This window comes from Ammospiza caudacuta, unplaced genomic scaffold, assembly GCF_027887145.1.
Source record: "Ammospiza caudacuta isolate bAmmCau1 unplaced genomic scaffold, bAmmCau1.pri scaffold_39, whole genome shotgun sequence".
NCBI lineage: Eukaryota > Metazoa > Chordata > Aves > Passeriformes > Passerellidae > Ammospiza > Ammospiza caudacuta.
The window spans coordinates 4,238,600-4,251,853 of NW_026683124.1; the positions used below are offsets into that span (position 1 = coordinate 4,238,600).

Genomic DNA, 13,254 nt, shown 5'->3' on the forward strand with positions numbered 1-13,254 from the left:
CTAATGCTATTATTAGTTTTTCTGTCTCTGACTCAGTTGCATTTTTACCTTCTACATTGGCTAAATTAATCCCTCATGCCTCCTGTGTTGCCCCTTTTTATGTCCTTTAAAAGATACCACTGCTACTTCCTCTGGTAGTTGTAAGGTTTCTAACTCTTCTAAAACAAATCTTTCGTGAATCAGTCCCTTTGCCTTTGAATTTAATAGCCCCCTCTCTTCCCAAATGTTTTCAAAGATATGCAGTATTCCAAAAGTGTATTTTGAGTTCTGTATATATTGTTCTCTTTTTCCATGCTAATATTTCCAGAGCTCTTTTTAGGGCACACAACTCACACCTTGGGCTGACCAGCTGGAAGGTAACTTTCTCTTTTCTATGGCCTCTAACCCTTCATGCAATATAGCATACCCCAATACCCTGTGCCCCTTTATTACCCATGAAGATCCATCAATGTACAATCACTTTCCACCTTGGAGTAGTAATCTGTTAGGTCCTCTCTTACTTTTGTTTGATAGTTTATAACCTCTAGGAAATTATGTATTAATTCCTCATCTGGTTCTCCATACAAGAACTTGGCAGGGTTGAGTTGGTTACTCACGATTAGCTCTAAATCATTATCTATTAAGATCACTTCATAATTAAACATACAGGGATCTTTGAGCCATTTCTCAGACTTTTGGCTTAGGATATTTCTAACTGACTGTGGGGTATATATTTTCAATTTTCCCCTAAACGTTAATGTCTTGGTTTGTAAAGACAGTGTCTGCTAAGTCAGGAGCCTCCCTTGAAATGGAAAATGTAAATTCCCTCCCTCTGAATTATTATAATTAAGAGGCTCTCAGGAAAGAAAAATGAATGGTGGCTGCCATGTTCCTGCAGTGACAGATGTGGTTCTGTTGGAGCAGGGATTCTCTAGAAGGGTGGAGTTTTCCTCTGAAGACCCAGTGTTGGTATAGATAGGCCTGGTCTTCCTTTGGAAATCCAGTGTGGAAAAGGCTGCTCCTCTGGGAGTCCAGTGAAAAGGCTGTACTGGTGTCCCAAAATCTCAGATTATATCCAGGATGGAATGTTTGGCTCCTCCCTCTGGGTGGAGCATCTCACAATGGGATAATGTGATTTTGATCAGTCATGCAGTGACACTCAATAGCCCATTAACAGCAGATGTCTCCCAAGAGGGAGGATTGGTTTGTGGAAGAGATAAAGAAAACTGCCCAATTAACAGAAGATAACTTCCACACCTCTAACAGATGGGAATAGAACACACACATTGCCTTTCAATCCAGGACATTATCCACCCCTTATTCTATTTCCATCTACATCACAATAAAACCTTACACACAGTTCTCACTTATGACTACGTTTCCCTGTGGTACAAAAGATCTTTCTCCATCTTTCCGCATTACCCGCCAAGTGTAACCAGGTCCTTGAGCAATAACAATCCCATGGATGGGTTTGTCTTTGCCTGAGGTGGGAGTAATCCAAACAGTCTTTCCTAAAATACCTTTCACATGAACTACAGGGAGTTTATCTCCATCCACTGTATGCAAGGGTTCAGACTGGGCAAGACCAGCTCGACTGATGGACCCTTGGGTGATGACCATCAGGTGGCTTTTGCTAAGTTCATTTCCCAATTTCTAAAACTTCCCCCACCAACTGTCTTCAGGGTCATCTTAAGTAATCTGTTCCATCCATTCAACTATCCTGGCAGCTGATGCATGGTAAGGGATATGATAAATCCATTCAATACCATGTTCTCTGGACCAAATGTTGCTAAGGCTGTTCTTGAAATGAGTCCCGTTGTCTGACTCAGTTCTCTCAGGGATGCCATGTCTCCACAGGATTTGCTTTTCTAGGCCCAGGATGGTGTTCCAGGCAGTGGCATGAGACACAGGGTAGGTTCCCAACCATCCTGTGGCTGCTTCCACTATGGTCAGTATGTAGTGCTTGCCTTGTTGGGTTCAGGGAAGCGTGATGTAGTCAATTTGCCAGGCTTTTCCATACCTGTACTTTAACCATCGCACACCGTACCACAGAGGCTTCATTCACTTGACCTGTTTGATTGCAGCACGTCTTGCAGTCATGGATGACCTGTGAGATGCTATCCATAGTAAGGTCCACTCCTCAGTCAGGGGCCTATCGGTATGTTGCCTCTCTCTCCTGATGACCAGAGGCATCATGGGCCCAACGAGCTAGGAATGATTCTCCCTTGTCCTTCCAGTCTAGATCCACCTGTGATACTTTCACCTTGGCAGCTCGGTCCACCTGCTCATTGTTGTGATGCTCTTCATTAGCCCAACTCTTGGGTATGTGCACAACCACATGTCGAATCTTTACAGTCAGCCTCTCTATTCTGGTGGCAGTGTCTTGCCAAGTCTCGGCAGCCCAGATAGGTTTCCCTCTGTGCTGCCAGTTGGTCTTTTTCCAGCGATTCAGCCATCCTCACAGAGCATTAGCTACAATCCATGAGTCGGTGTAGAGATAGAGCCTCGGCCACCTATTTTGTTTGGCAGTATCCAAAGCCAGCTGGACAGCTTTAAGCTCTGCAACATGACTCGATCCTCCTTGTCCCCTACTAGCTTGTGCAACTCGTCCTGTGGGGCTCCACACTGCAGCTTTCCATTTATGGTCAGTGCTAACAATTTGGCAGGAACCATCAGTGAAGGGGCCATATAGTCTGTCAGGCTCAAGTAGCTCATTATATGATGGAGGTTCCTTGGCACATGCCACTTGCTCCTCTACTTCTTCAGAAGATATTTCAAAACATTCCACTTCAGGCCAGTTTGGTATAATTTCCAGAATCCCAGGGTGATCTGGATTTCCAATACGGGTGTTCTGGGTGATGAGGGCAATCCATTTGCTCCATCTGGCATTGCTGGCGTGATGTGGGGAAGGAACCTTTCCTTTAAACATCCACCCCAGCACTGGTGGGTGCCAAGGGGCCAGAAGCAGCTGTGTTTTGGTGCCAATTACTTCTGAGGCAGCTTGAACTCCTTCATAGGCAGCCAAGAATTCCTTCTCTGTGGGAGTGTAGTTTTCTTCAGAGCCTCTGTAGCTGCGGCTCCAAAATCCCAGTGGTTGACCCCAAGTCTCACCTGGCACCTTCCGCCAAAGGCTCCAGGACTAGCCATGGTTCCTGGCTGCAGAGTAGAGCACGTTCTTCACCTCTGGTCCCATCCTGACTGGGCCAAGGGCTACTGCATGAGCAATCTCCTGATCTGGGCAAAGGCTTGTTGCTGCTCAGGGCCCCAGTGGAAATCGTTCTTCTTGCAGGTGACCAGGTAAAGCTCACAATCTGACTGTACTCAGGAATGTGCATTCTCCAAAAGCCTATGGCACCTAGGAAAGCTTGCGTTTCCTTCTTGCTAGTTGGTGGAGACATTGTGGTGATTTTGTTGATTACCTCTGTCAGGATCTGACAACGTTCATCTTGCCACTTGACTCTTAGAAACTGAATTTCTTGAGCTGGTCCCTTAACCTTGCTTCACTTAATGGCAAAACCAGCTTTCAGCAGAATCTGGATAATCTTCTCTCCTTTTTCAAAGATTCCCCTGCTGTGCTCCTTCATACAATGATGTCATCAATATACTGTTGATGTTTGAGAGGCTTGCCTTTTTCCAGTGCAGTCTGGATCAGTCCTTGGCAGATGGTGGGGTTGTGCTTCCACCCCCAGGGCAGTCAGTTTCAGGTGTACTGCATTCCCCTCCGGGTGAAGGAAAACTGAGGCATTCTGCTGCCAAAGGAACAGAGAAGAAGGCATTGGCAATACTGATGGTCATGTACCACTTTGCTGCCTTGGACTCTAGCTCGTACTGTAGCTCCAACATGTCTTGCATGGTAGCACTCAGTGGTGGTGTGACCTCATTCAGGCGACAGTAATCTACTGTCAGTCTCCATTCTCAGCTGGACTTATGCATTGGCCATATAGGGCTGTTGAAAGGTGAATGAGCCTCGCTGACCCCCCCTTGGATCTCCAGTTTACAAATCATCTCATGCATGAGAATCACAGAGTCTCTGTTGGTACAATATTGCTGATGGTGTACTGTTGCTGTTCGTACCTGTTGTTCTTCAACTCTACAGCAGAGGGGTCGTCTGAGAGATCAGGCAAAGTACTCAGTTTTCTGATGTCTTCTGTCTCTACCGCAGCTATCCTGAAAGCCCAACGATGTCCTTTTGGATCTTTGAAATGAGCATTTCTGAGACAGTCTATGCCAAGGATGCATGGGGCCTCTGGGCCAGTCACAATGGGGTGTTTCTGCCACCCATTCCCAGTTAAAATCACTTTGGCCTCCAATACAGTCAGCTGCTGGGATCCTTCTGTTACCCCAGAAATAGAAATGGATTCTACTGCTATGTACCTTGATGGCATCAGGGTACATTGGGCACCAGTGTCAACAAAAGCCATATATTTTTGTGGGTCAGATGTGTCAGGCCATCAAATCCACACAGTCCAATAGATTCGATTGTCCCTTTCCTCTACCTGGCTAGAGGCAGGGCCCCTCTACTCCTGGTCGTGGCACACTTTTCTCTCTTCCTGTCAATAGGTTCTTGAGGTTCCTTCAAGAGGATCAGTCATATCACCATTCATAGATTGTCTGGAATTCTGTGTGCGAGAGACTGGAGCAGCATTGACTCTAGATGAGCTTCTTGTGTTAGGTGTTCACCTTGAAAAGGTGAACTCTTTTCAGTGCATGTACCCAGGCTGCTAAGGAGGAGGTGGGTTTTCCATTCCACTTCCTCATGTCTTCTCCATGTTCCTGAAGAAAAAACCAGAGGTTACCTCATGGAGTGTATCCTCTCTCCTTGGCTGAGGGATGCTGGCTTCTAATGGCAGAGACTGTGGTTGGTTCTGTCCAGATGTGGTAGACTTCTTCCTTAAGTTCCTTTTTTAGTTTCTGATGGCCCTCTTCAACCAAGCTCCGGACTCGCTCAGCCTGCCTTGTTTCCACAGGCGAGACATGGGTACGAAATGGGGTGGTGACAGTGTCCTCGTAAATTCTTAGCTTATTGGCCAAGACACCCACCCTATCCTTGCCTTCCCACCATTGTAGTGGTGCTAGGTAATGGGAGTACATCTCTGGTCCAAGCCATGTAAATCTCAATCACATTTGCCATGTGCACTGTACACAATCTGGGCTTTTAGGAAATCTCTCATCTTCTGAGAAAATTATCTCCAGCACAACCATTTCCCTCAGGCATCAGACACCTTGTTCCGTTGTGCTCCATTTTCCATGGTGCACCTAGAGGTCTTCTTTACAAAGGCATCTGTCCCTCACACTTGTCAGCAGTTGCTGCCAGAGACTGAGAGTTTCTTGGGTTCTCCCGATCCCTTGGTCAATGATCACATCCCAGGACAGCAATCCCAGTTGCCTGGTCTCAATTCCATCCAGAATGGTGTCATTGGCTGCAGCATCCCAGATGTGGAGCAGCCAAGTCAGGATGGACTCATCCGTCTGGCGGGTGAATTCCCTCTGCAGGTCACGCAGCTCACCCAGGGATAGAGAGTGAGTGATGATTTCTGGCTCTGTCTCTTCCACTGGGTGCGAGGGTCTTGCCACATCCTCATCAGTCACTATGCGGACTGATTTGCTCTTTGATCTCTTCTTCTGAATGGGGGCAACTGCTACTGTTTCAGGCTGTTCTGGTTCGGCGATGGTGTGTGTGGCGATGCTGATGGCACTTTTGGTTCCTTCCTCCTCTGTGACAGTCTGTGTAGACATGGATGCCGTTGCTTGGCATTTGGTTCTTTCCTCCTCTGTGACATTCTGTGCAGACACAGATGCCATTGCTTTGCTTCTCCTTTCCTCTTCCTCAAGAAAACGTTGCACCACCCCATGTAGTGCTTTGTTTCTAAGCATGTTGCAGGCTGTGCAGAGAAGACAAAGTAGAACAACAAGACTATGCTCTCCTAGGCATCCCGAGTAATTCAATATTTTCAGAAAGTGCTGTGTCAAACCTGAAAGGCTAGAAAAAGTAATTATTTACACCTCCCCCCAGGAGCTGGGTGTGTGATTGATGAGGCCCCAGGCGTAGCAGCCTAGATTAGGACAATCAAACAAAATTGAGTACATATTCTAAATTACATTCATTGCCTTGGAGGTTATCATGCAATAGACATAATAGACTAATAAAGCAGGTTCTTGCTGTGTAAACCATACCCTACCACAATCCTTTGCGTCCCTAAGTAAATCCTTCATTTCCCTGTGGGGAATAGACTCCCATTGAGGTTTTGGCCCCTGTTTATACTGCACATGTGCCACCTGAATCTTGGATACCTCCTCCCAGTCCTCCTCCTTTGTGGCTTTTCTCTGCATCCTCTGCCAAGAATCCTTTGGGCTCATCCTCACTCTTGGATAAGCTATCGCTCTCTTCCTCTGTAGAGGAAGCAGGTCTGCTGGCAGAGGCACAGGGCTTTGGCCAACTGGCAACACTCTATGTTGAAGGCCTTTGGTAGCAAAAATGGCTTCCTTCCAGTTGGCCCCATTTCCAGTTCTGGGGGTGGAACTCAATGTCAAAGTGGGACGTGTCACAGGGGAGGTACCTGGAGCAAAGGCAGGAAATGGGGATGAAGGCCAGAGGGAATCTAAAATGGCCGTCTCTCTAACAGGACCATTGCCATCTTGTGATTTATAGGAAGGGGGATTAGGATCAGGGGATGAAGGAATGTGGGTGAGGGAATATCTCAGGGCAGCATGGCCACTACCACCCTGAGAAGAGGACAGAAAAGGAGGGGAGATGGCAGATGGCAGATGGCAGATGGCTTGTCTGTGCCGAAAACAGACATCTCCCATCCTGTTCTCAGGGAACATGGGTTCAGGAACCTGGGGGGAGGATTGAATAAACCAGGACAATGGGTTGGAACCATGAACTCATTACATGATCCCATAAATTGAATGAAACAACAGCAAAAACTTCCCAACTTTTAAAACCCCTTGTGTTTGTAAAATATAAAGCTTTTTCCCAACAGCATCCCAAAATGGTAACTGATAGATAGAATCAACAGAGATATCAGGAAGCTTCTCAAATAACCATGAACAATACTTTTTAAACTCCCCTCAGAAAATGAACTCCCCTCTAAATTTAAAACTCTCCAAAACTTAACAAAAACATCCTTTGCAGCTTGGGACTGATTATTTCCCATAGCTCCCCCCAATAGAAGAGAGAATCCCCACTCACAGGAACAGAAAATCAAAAGCCCAAACCCCTTGGAGCACTCTGCCACTCAGTCACTCACTCTCAGTCTCACAGGCACAATCTTCAGCCAAAGTGGGGCCTGTGGGGCTGTCAGCAAAGCTGGTCCCACAGATGTTGAGGGGATTGTTGACTTCTTCAGTGAGATTCAATAAAACTCAAGTCTCATTTCAGCGTTGTGGTTGACCTGAAGGGGTACAGCTTCCAGTGACATCTGGCTGGTAGGATCACTGCTGGAGACGCTACCGGGGACCTTAACAAATCATGTCCCTGTTTGGGTGCCATGTGTAGCATCATTGCTCTGCTGAGGCCCTTGTAGCATCCAGCACTCATGAGCCCAAAGCTACCTTAGAAAGCTGACAGAACAGGCAGGATGTGTTTTCATATGATCTCCTGCAAACTGGGTTTATTGGTACAGGAACAGGGTACACAGCTGAACAGGCCCGAGGCATGAAGACAGGGTGTAGGCTGAGAGCACAGGGTCTTACATGGGGTAGTGAGGGTGGAGCTGAGGGTCAGGGTCCAATGGATATGGGGGAAAATGGTGCAGAGGAGGGGTCAGAGATCAGGTCAGCCAATAAGGAAACAAGTGTGGAGGAATGCAGCGAACTAGGGCCAGTGGAGGGACAGAGGGAGAACATTCTAGGGCTAAACAAACGTGGGCAATAGGAGTTGAACTAGGATAATTAGGCCAATGGGCCAATGGGGTAACATAAGGAGACATGAATCATGTGCCTGCAAAGATCAATGGGAGAAGAAAGCGTCTCACCCTAACCTGAAAGCCTATTCCTCTTATCTGGAACCAGTCCTCCATGTCTAGGGGATTGAGACTCTGATGGCAGGGCTCTGGGCCTCCACACATCCTCACAGCTGGCCCAGGGCAGGTCTGGAGTGGTCTTGGTGGCAGCTTGGGCTTGGCACATATGTGAGGAGGGTGTCTGTATTCAACAGGGAGCTTAGGAGTTTTAGATTACTAAAATAAAAGAAGAAAAACCCCACTTTGGCTGAGTGCAGCAAGTTCTCCAAGATAAGGTGACCCCAGGTGAGTGAGGAGAGACAGGATGGGGTTCAGAAATGTGGAGCAAGGCTCTCCACACTGAGTCAGATCTCCAGACACAGCTTCTCAGAGCAGGCCAGACCTCCTTAGGAAAGCCCCTGGGTCTATCAGTCACAGAATGCTGCTATCATTTCTTCTCTAAAGAGAACCATACACCCTTAAAACAGGAATATGGATTTATTGGAAGCTATTTGAAATATTTCTCTGTAACAATAGAAAAAGAACTTCCTAGTGAACTGCACTACAGTAGAGGGAAATCAAAGTAAAACCATGGTTTGTCAGCATGTATGTACTTGATCATAATGAGCCCCATGGTGCATTTGGACCTGAGCCCTGAAACCTCAGGGCCTGAGAGGAGATTGCACAAACCTTTCCAGGAGTGAAAGACGGACAAAAAACCCAAAGTGTCTTGAGGCATGAATGTGTCTCTCTGAGGTCCATCCCCAACACAGGCTCCTCATGACTCCTTGGAGGAGAGTATTGGAGGCCAGGATGGCATGAAATCCTCTCAGAGACTCAATGTAGAAAGGAAAATCCAAAGTACCTCAAAAACCTTGAGTATCTCAAAGTATTAATGAGCACTACTGGGTGTCAGTACAAAGCTCTCAAGGGACTCGTTAAAGCAGAAAACTGGGGCCATGATTGTACAAAGCTCTCACAGAGCCTGTATCAAAAGGGAAATACCAAATACCTTGAAAAAACTGAAGTACCCTGAAGTATTAATGAGCCCCAATGAGTGTTGTTACTGACAAAGCCTCTCCAGGGACTAATTACAGCGGATAGTTGGAGGCCATGATTGCACAAACCTCCCAGAGACTCCAAGTTAAAAGCCAAATCAAAGTCCTTTGAAAAACCTGCACAGAGGCTCCCGGTACAGAGGCAGCTCCTGGCAAGGGCAGCGCTGCAGAGAGACAGCTCTGGCCAGGAGCAGCTCCTGTGCACAGCCCAGCAGGGCGGAGGCACTGCCTGCAGCCACCCCGGGCACAGCACAGGGGCACACAGGGGTTAAACTCAGCCTGGGCTGGGAGCACAGAGCAGAGCTCACTCAGGGCTCACTAGAGCAGAAATCAGCCCAGGTTTGAAACAGTCATTCCCTGGCTGTGGGAAGAGAAGCTGCTGTTCCTGCAGGAATCTCCTGGAGCTGGCACATCCCACAGCTTTTAGGACCTTTCAGGAGGGCTCTCAGGGCTGCTCCAGGGCAGGGCTGTGGCCCCAGGGCAGGGCTGGCTTTCCCTGCTGCCCCAGCCCAGGCACAGCCCAAGGCAGCTCCTGTTGCCAGGCTCTGCTGCAGGGCTGAGCAGCCGGGGCTGCAGCCAGGGGTGCCCAGGGCTGTCCTGCAGAGCAGGGTCCTGCAGCCCAGGGCGCTGTGCTGGGGCAGGGACTCTGCTGCCTGCCAGGGACAGCTCTCAGCTGGCCCGGGGAGCTGCTCCCAGTGCTGGGGAGAAGCTGTGGGGGGAAGGAGCCACCCTGAGCTGGTCAGGGGCTGCTGCTGAGAGGGGCTGGGTGGGGCAGGGCTGCTCCCAGCTCCAGACCAGCCTGGGCACAGCTCCGGAGGATGCTTCCCAAAGAAGGTAAGCGAGGGATTGCTGTAAAGGTCAGGAGCGTTCCTGAGAGTGTTTCAATTTCCTACTTAGAGAAAGATGGGAATGTTGGGGTGGTGACAAAAAGTTTTTTGTACTTTTTACATTTTTATATATTTGTAGCTCTCTAAATTACTATTATATAATTACAATACTATAATCCTTACTTAACTCTATTAAGCTCTTAACTGTATTAAACCACTATTATATTCTTATATAGCTTTAATTCTGAATTAAATCTAGTATGTTTCCTTACCTTTCTCTTAATAACCTGACTGTCTAAATATATTGCTAAAATGCTGTATAGTCCTATACTTTTATATAGTCCTGAAATACTATGTAGTCTTCTAGGAACTGGACATACAGGAATATTTTGGGTTTTGAGAATGAGCAGAATATGAGCAGTCATTATAAAAAGTGAAGGCAAAGAAGCCTTTGGACCTACTCCAATGGGTTGACCCAGGGATGTGTAATTAGGGAAACTGAATCTCCTTTTGGATGTTCCTGTTAAATATCCTAATTAGTCAACCTTAATAAATCGTTGAAATCAAGAGCTGGGTGTGCCCAATCCTCACTGGGACACCTAGACGCTTTCCAAATGTCTCTTGATTTACTTTACTCTTCTAACACTGTTGCAAGGGGTTTTTTTTCTCTTTGGGTTATAGACAACAGACGGATGAGAGAAGCAGAACAGGAATTGTAATCTCAGAATCACAGAACATTCTGAGTTGAAAGGGACACATAGGATAATCAAAGGAATGTTTGAACATTTACAGAGACTCCAGAACTGTAATTTTGGGTGGTCATTATCTCTGCTGGGAGCCTCCCAAAGGGTCCTCAGCCACTCTCAGCCCTGGACAGCAGCAGCATCACCTCTGCAGGGCCCAGCAGGGCTCTCCTGAGCTGCCCTTGCCCAGCTGCACACAGAGCCTGCCCCAGCCAGGGCCCTGCACACAGGCAGGTTTCTGTAGGGCCCCAGCCAGGGCACACAGGCTGGGATGGGCTCTGTGAGCGCTGGCAGGGACAAGGCTCCTCTCAGGAGGCAATGTCCAGGCCCAGGGAGATGCTCAGGGAAGGAGAGGGGACTGAAGAGAGCAGTGCTGGGGCAGGATGAGGGCACGGTTGGTGTGTGGGAGGTGCCGGGCACAGCTGGGCAGAGGAACACTGTCCTGAGTGCCCGGCTGTCTCTGCCCTGCCCTCTCAGGGACAGCACCACAACATCTCTTGGTTCTGCCCTGATATTGTCACTGTTATCTGCTGCTCTCAGGGAGGCTCTGGCATTTGCAGCAGCTGAGTCAGGCACTGCCCTTGGCATTCCTGCCAGGCAGGGCTGTCCATGGGAATGGGGTGTCCAAGCTTTCCTGGCACCTGTGGGGCTGTGGGCAAAGCAGTCCATGGGAAAGGGGAATGAGCTGAACCCCCTCCCTGAGATCCCATCATGGGCACAGCCAGGGATCTCCTTGCTGTGCCCTTCCAAGCTCTGAGCTGCCCTCCTAGGTGCAAATCTGTGCCAGAGCCTCTGGGAGTTCCCTGAATGTCCCACGGGGAAGGGCAGAGCTGCCAGAGCTGAGGAAATGCTGCTGAGTTTGCCAAGGGAGCCGTGGGTGTCCTTGGCACAAGGGGGTGCTGAGACCTTGCCCAGAGACCTTGAGAGAGGGTGAGACATTCAGGGATCCTCTGATCTGGGCAGTTCTGGTTTATCCCAGGGTGACTCAGGAGTGTGATTGTGCTCTGATTGCAGCCTAAGGTGCAAAGCCAGAGCAGCTGGGAAAAAGCCCATCCAGCCCCCCATCTTCCCTCAGCCACAGGGAATCCTTTGCCTCTCTCATCTCGCAGTGGCAAACTCAGAGTGTAGCAGAAATGCTGGGGATTTCTGACGTCAGAGAGCCAGGAATGAAGGGTGGGGAGGAAGACAATTCCTAAAAAAACATCCTGCTATTCATGTCTTTTGGGATCGTGAATGCAGATGCTAGCAAGCCTGTCTGCATTAGAAGCGATTCCTCTGTCAAATCCTGAATATTCAGCCTTGTCCCTCTGCCCCATGGCCACAAATCCAGGGGACCAGGGCAGGGATGGCTCCTTGAGAACCCCTAAGCACAGGCCTGGCTGCTCCCGGAAAACTCAGCCAGAACAACTGGGGCTCAGGCTGGGACATGGGTGAAGGTTTTACCAGAGCAGGAACAAGGCTACAGGGACAGTCTGTGGGGAATGGCCCAGGCTTGGCTCAAAGCAGCCCCTTCTGACTTGTAACTGTCGTTTCTCCATGAACAGGTCCCCATGCCCAGCCGCAGCAAATGTCCAACAGCAGCTCCATCAGCCACTTCCTCCTGCTGGCATTGGCAGACACGCGGCAGCTGCAGCTCCTGCACTTCTGCCTCTTGCTGGGCATCTCCCTGGCTGCCCTCCTGGCCAACGGCCTCATCATCAGCGCCATAGGCTGCAGCCACCACCTGCACACGCCCATGTTCTTCTTCCTGCTCAACCTGGCCCTCAGTGACCTGGGCTCCATCTGCACCACTGTCCCCAAAGCCATGCACAATTCCCTCTGGGACACTAGCAACATCTCCTACACTGGATGTGCTGCTCAGGTTTTTCTGCTGATCTTCTTCATGGGAGTAGAGTATTTTCTCCTGACCGTCATGTGCTACGACCGCTACGTGTCCATCTGCAAACCCCTGCACTACGGGACCCTCCTGGGCAGCAGAGCTTGTGCCCACATGGCAGCAGCTGCCTGGGCCAGTGCCTTTCTCAATGCTCTTCTGCAAACAGTCAATACATTTTCCCTGCCCCTGTGCCATGGCAATGCCCTGGGCCAGTTCTTCTGTGAAATCCCTGCCATTCTTAAGCTTTCCTGCTCACACTCAAAGCTCAGGGAATTTGGGCTTCTTGTGTTTTCCATCTGTGTAACATTTGGTTGTTTTGTGTTCATTGTTTTCTCCTATGTGCAGATCTTCAGGGCTGTGCTGAGGATCCCCTCTGAGCAGGGATGGCACAAAGCCTTTTCCACATGCCTCCCTCACCTGGCTGTGCTCTCCCTTTTCCTCAGCACAGGCACATTTGCTCATCTGAAGCCTCCCTCCATATCCTCTCCATCCCTGGATCTGGCCCTGTCAGTTCTGTACTCAGTGGTGCCCCCAGCCCTGAACCCCGTCATTTACAGCCTGAGGAACCAGGAGCTCAAGGCTGCCGTGCGGACAATGATGACTGGATGCTTTCAGGAATATTAAATGTGCTGGCCAATTTCTGCCAATCACTTGTAATAAAAGTCATCATTGATACTTCTTGTTGGTTTGGTTGTGGTGGTATTTTTTCCTTCATTTTAGGTATTCATGTTGTCCACAAAGAAAAGCCATTCCTTGTGTCATTTCTCATTTTGTTTCTCTCCACGTTCCCTGTGGCCACAGACTGTATCAATGAGGGGTTGCACTCTT

General features: G+C 48.9%; 1 protein-coding gene across 1 annotated transcript; it reads left to right on the forward strand.

Annotated features, from left to right (window-relative positions):
• The first annotated feature begins 12,102 nt into the window (after nt 1-12,102).
• LOC131571892 (olfactory receptor 14C36-like) lies at nt 12,103-13,050 on the forward strand. The gene has a single exon (XM_058824645.1). It carries the CDS (start codon nt 12,118-12,120, stop codon nt 13,048-13,050), a length of 933 nt encoding a protein of 310 aa, XP_058680628.1. The 5' UTR covers nt 12,103-12,117.
• The last annotated feature ends 204 nt before the right edge of the window (nt 13,051-13,254 follow it).

Coding starts and splice junctions, on each gene's coding strand:
- LOC131571892 (XM_058824645.1), top strand. CDS start 12,118: ATGTCCAACAGCAGCTCCATCAGCCACTTCCTCCTGCTGGCATTGGCA.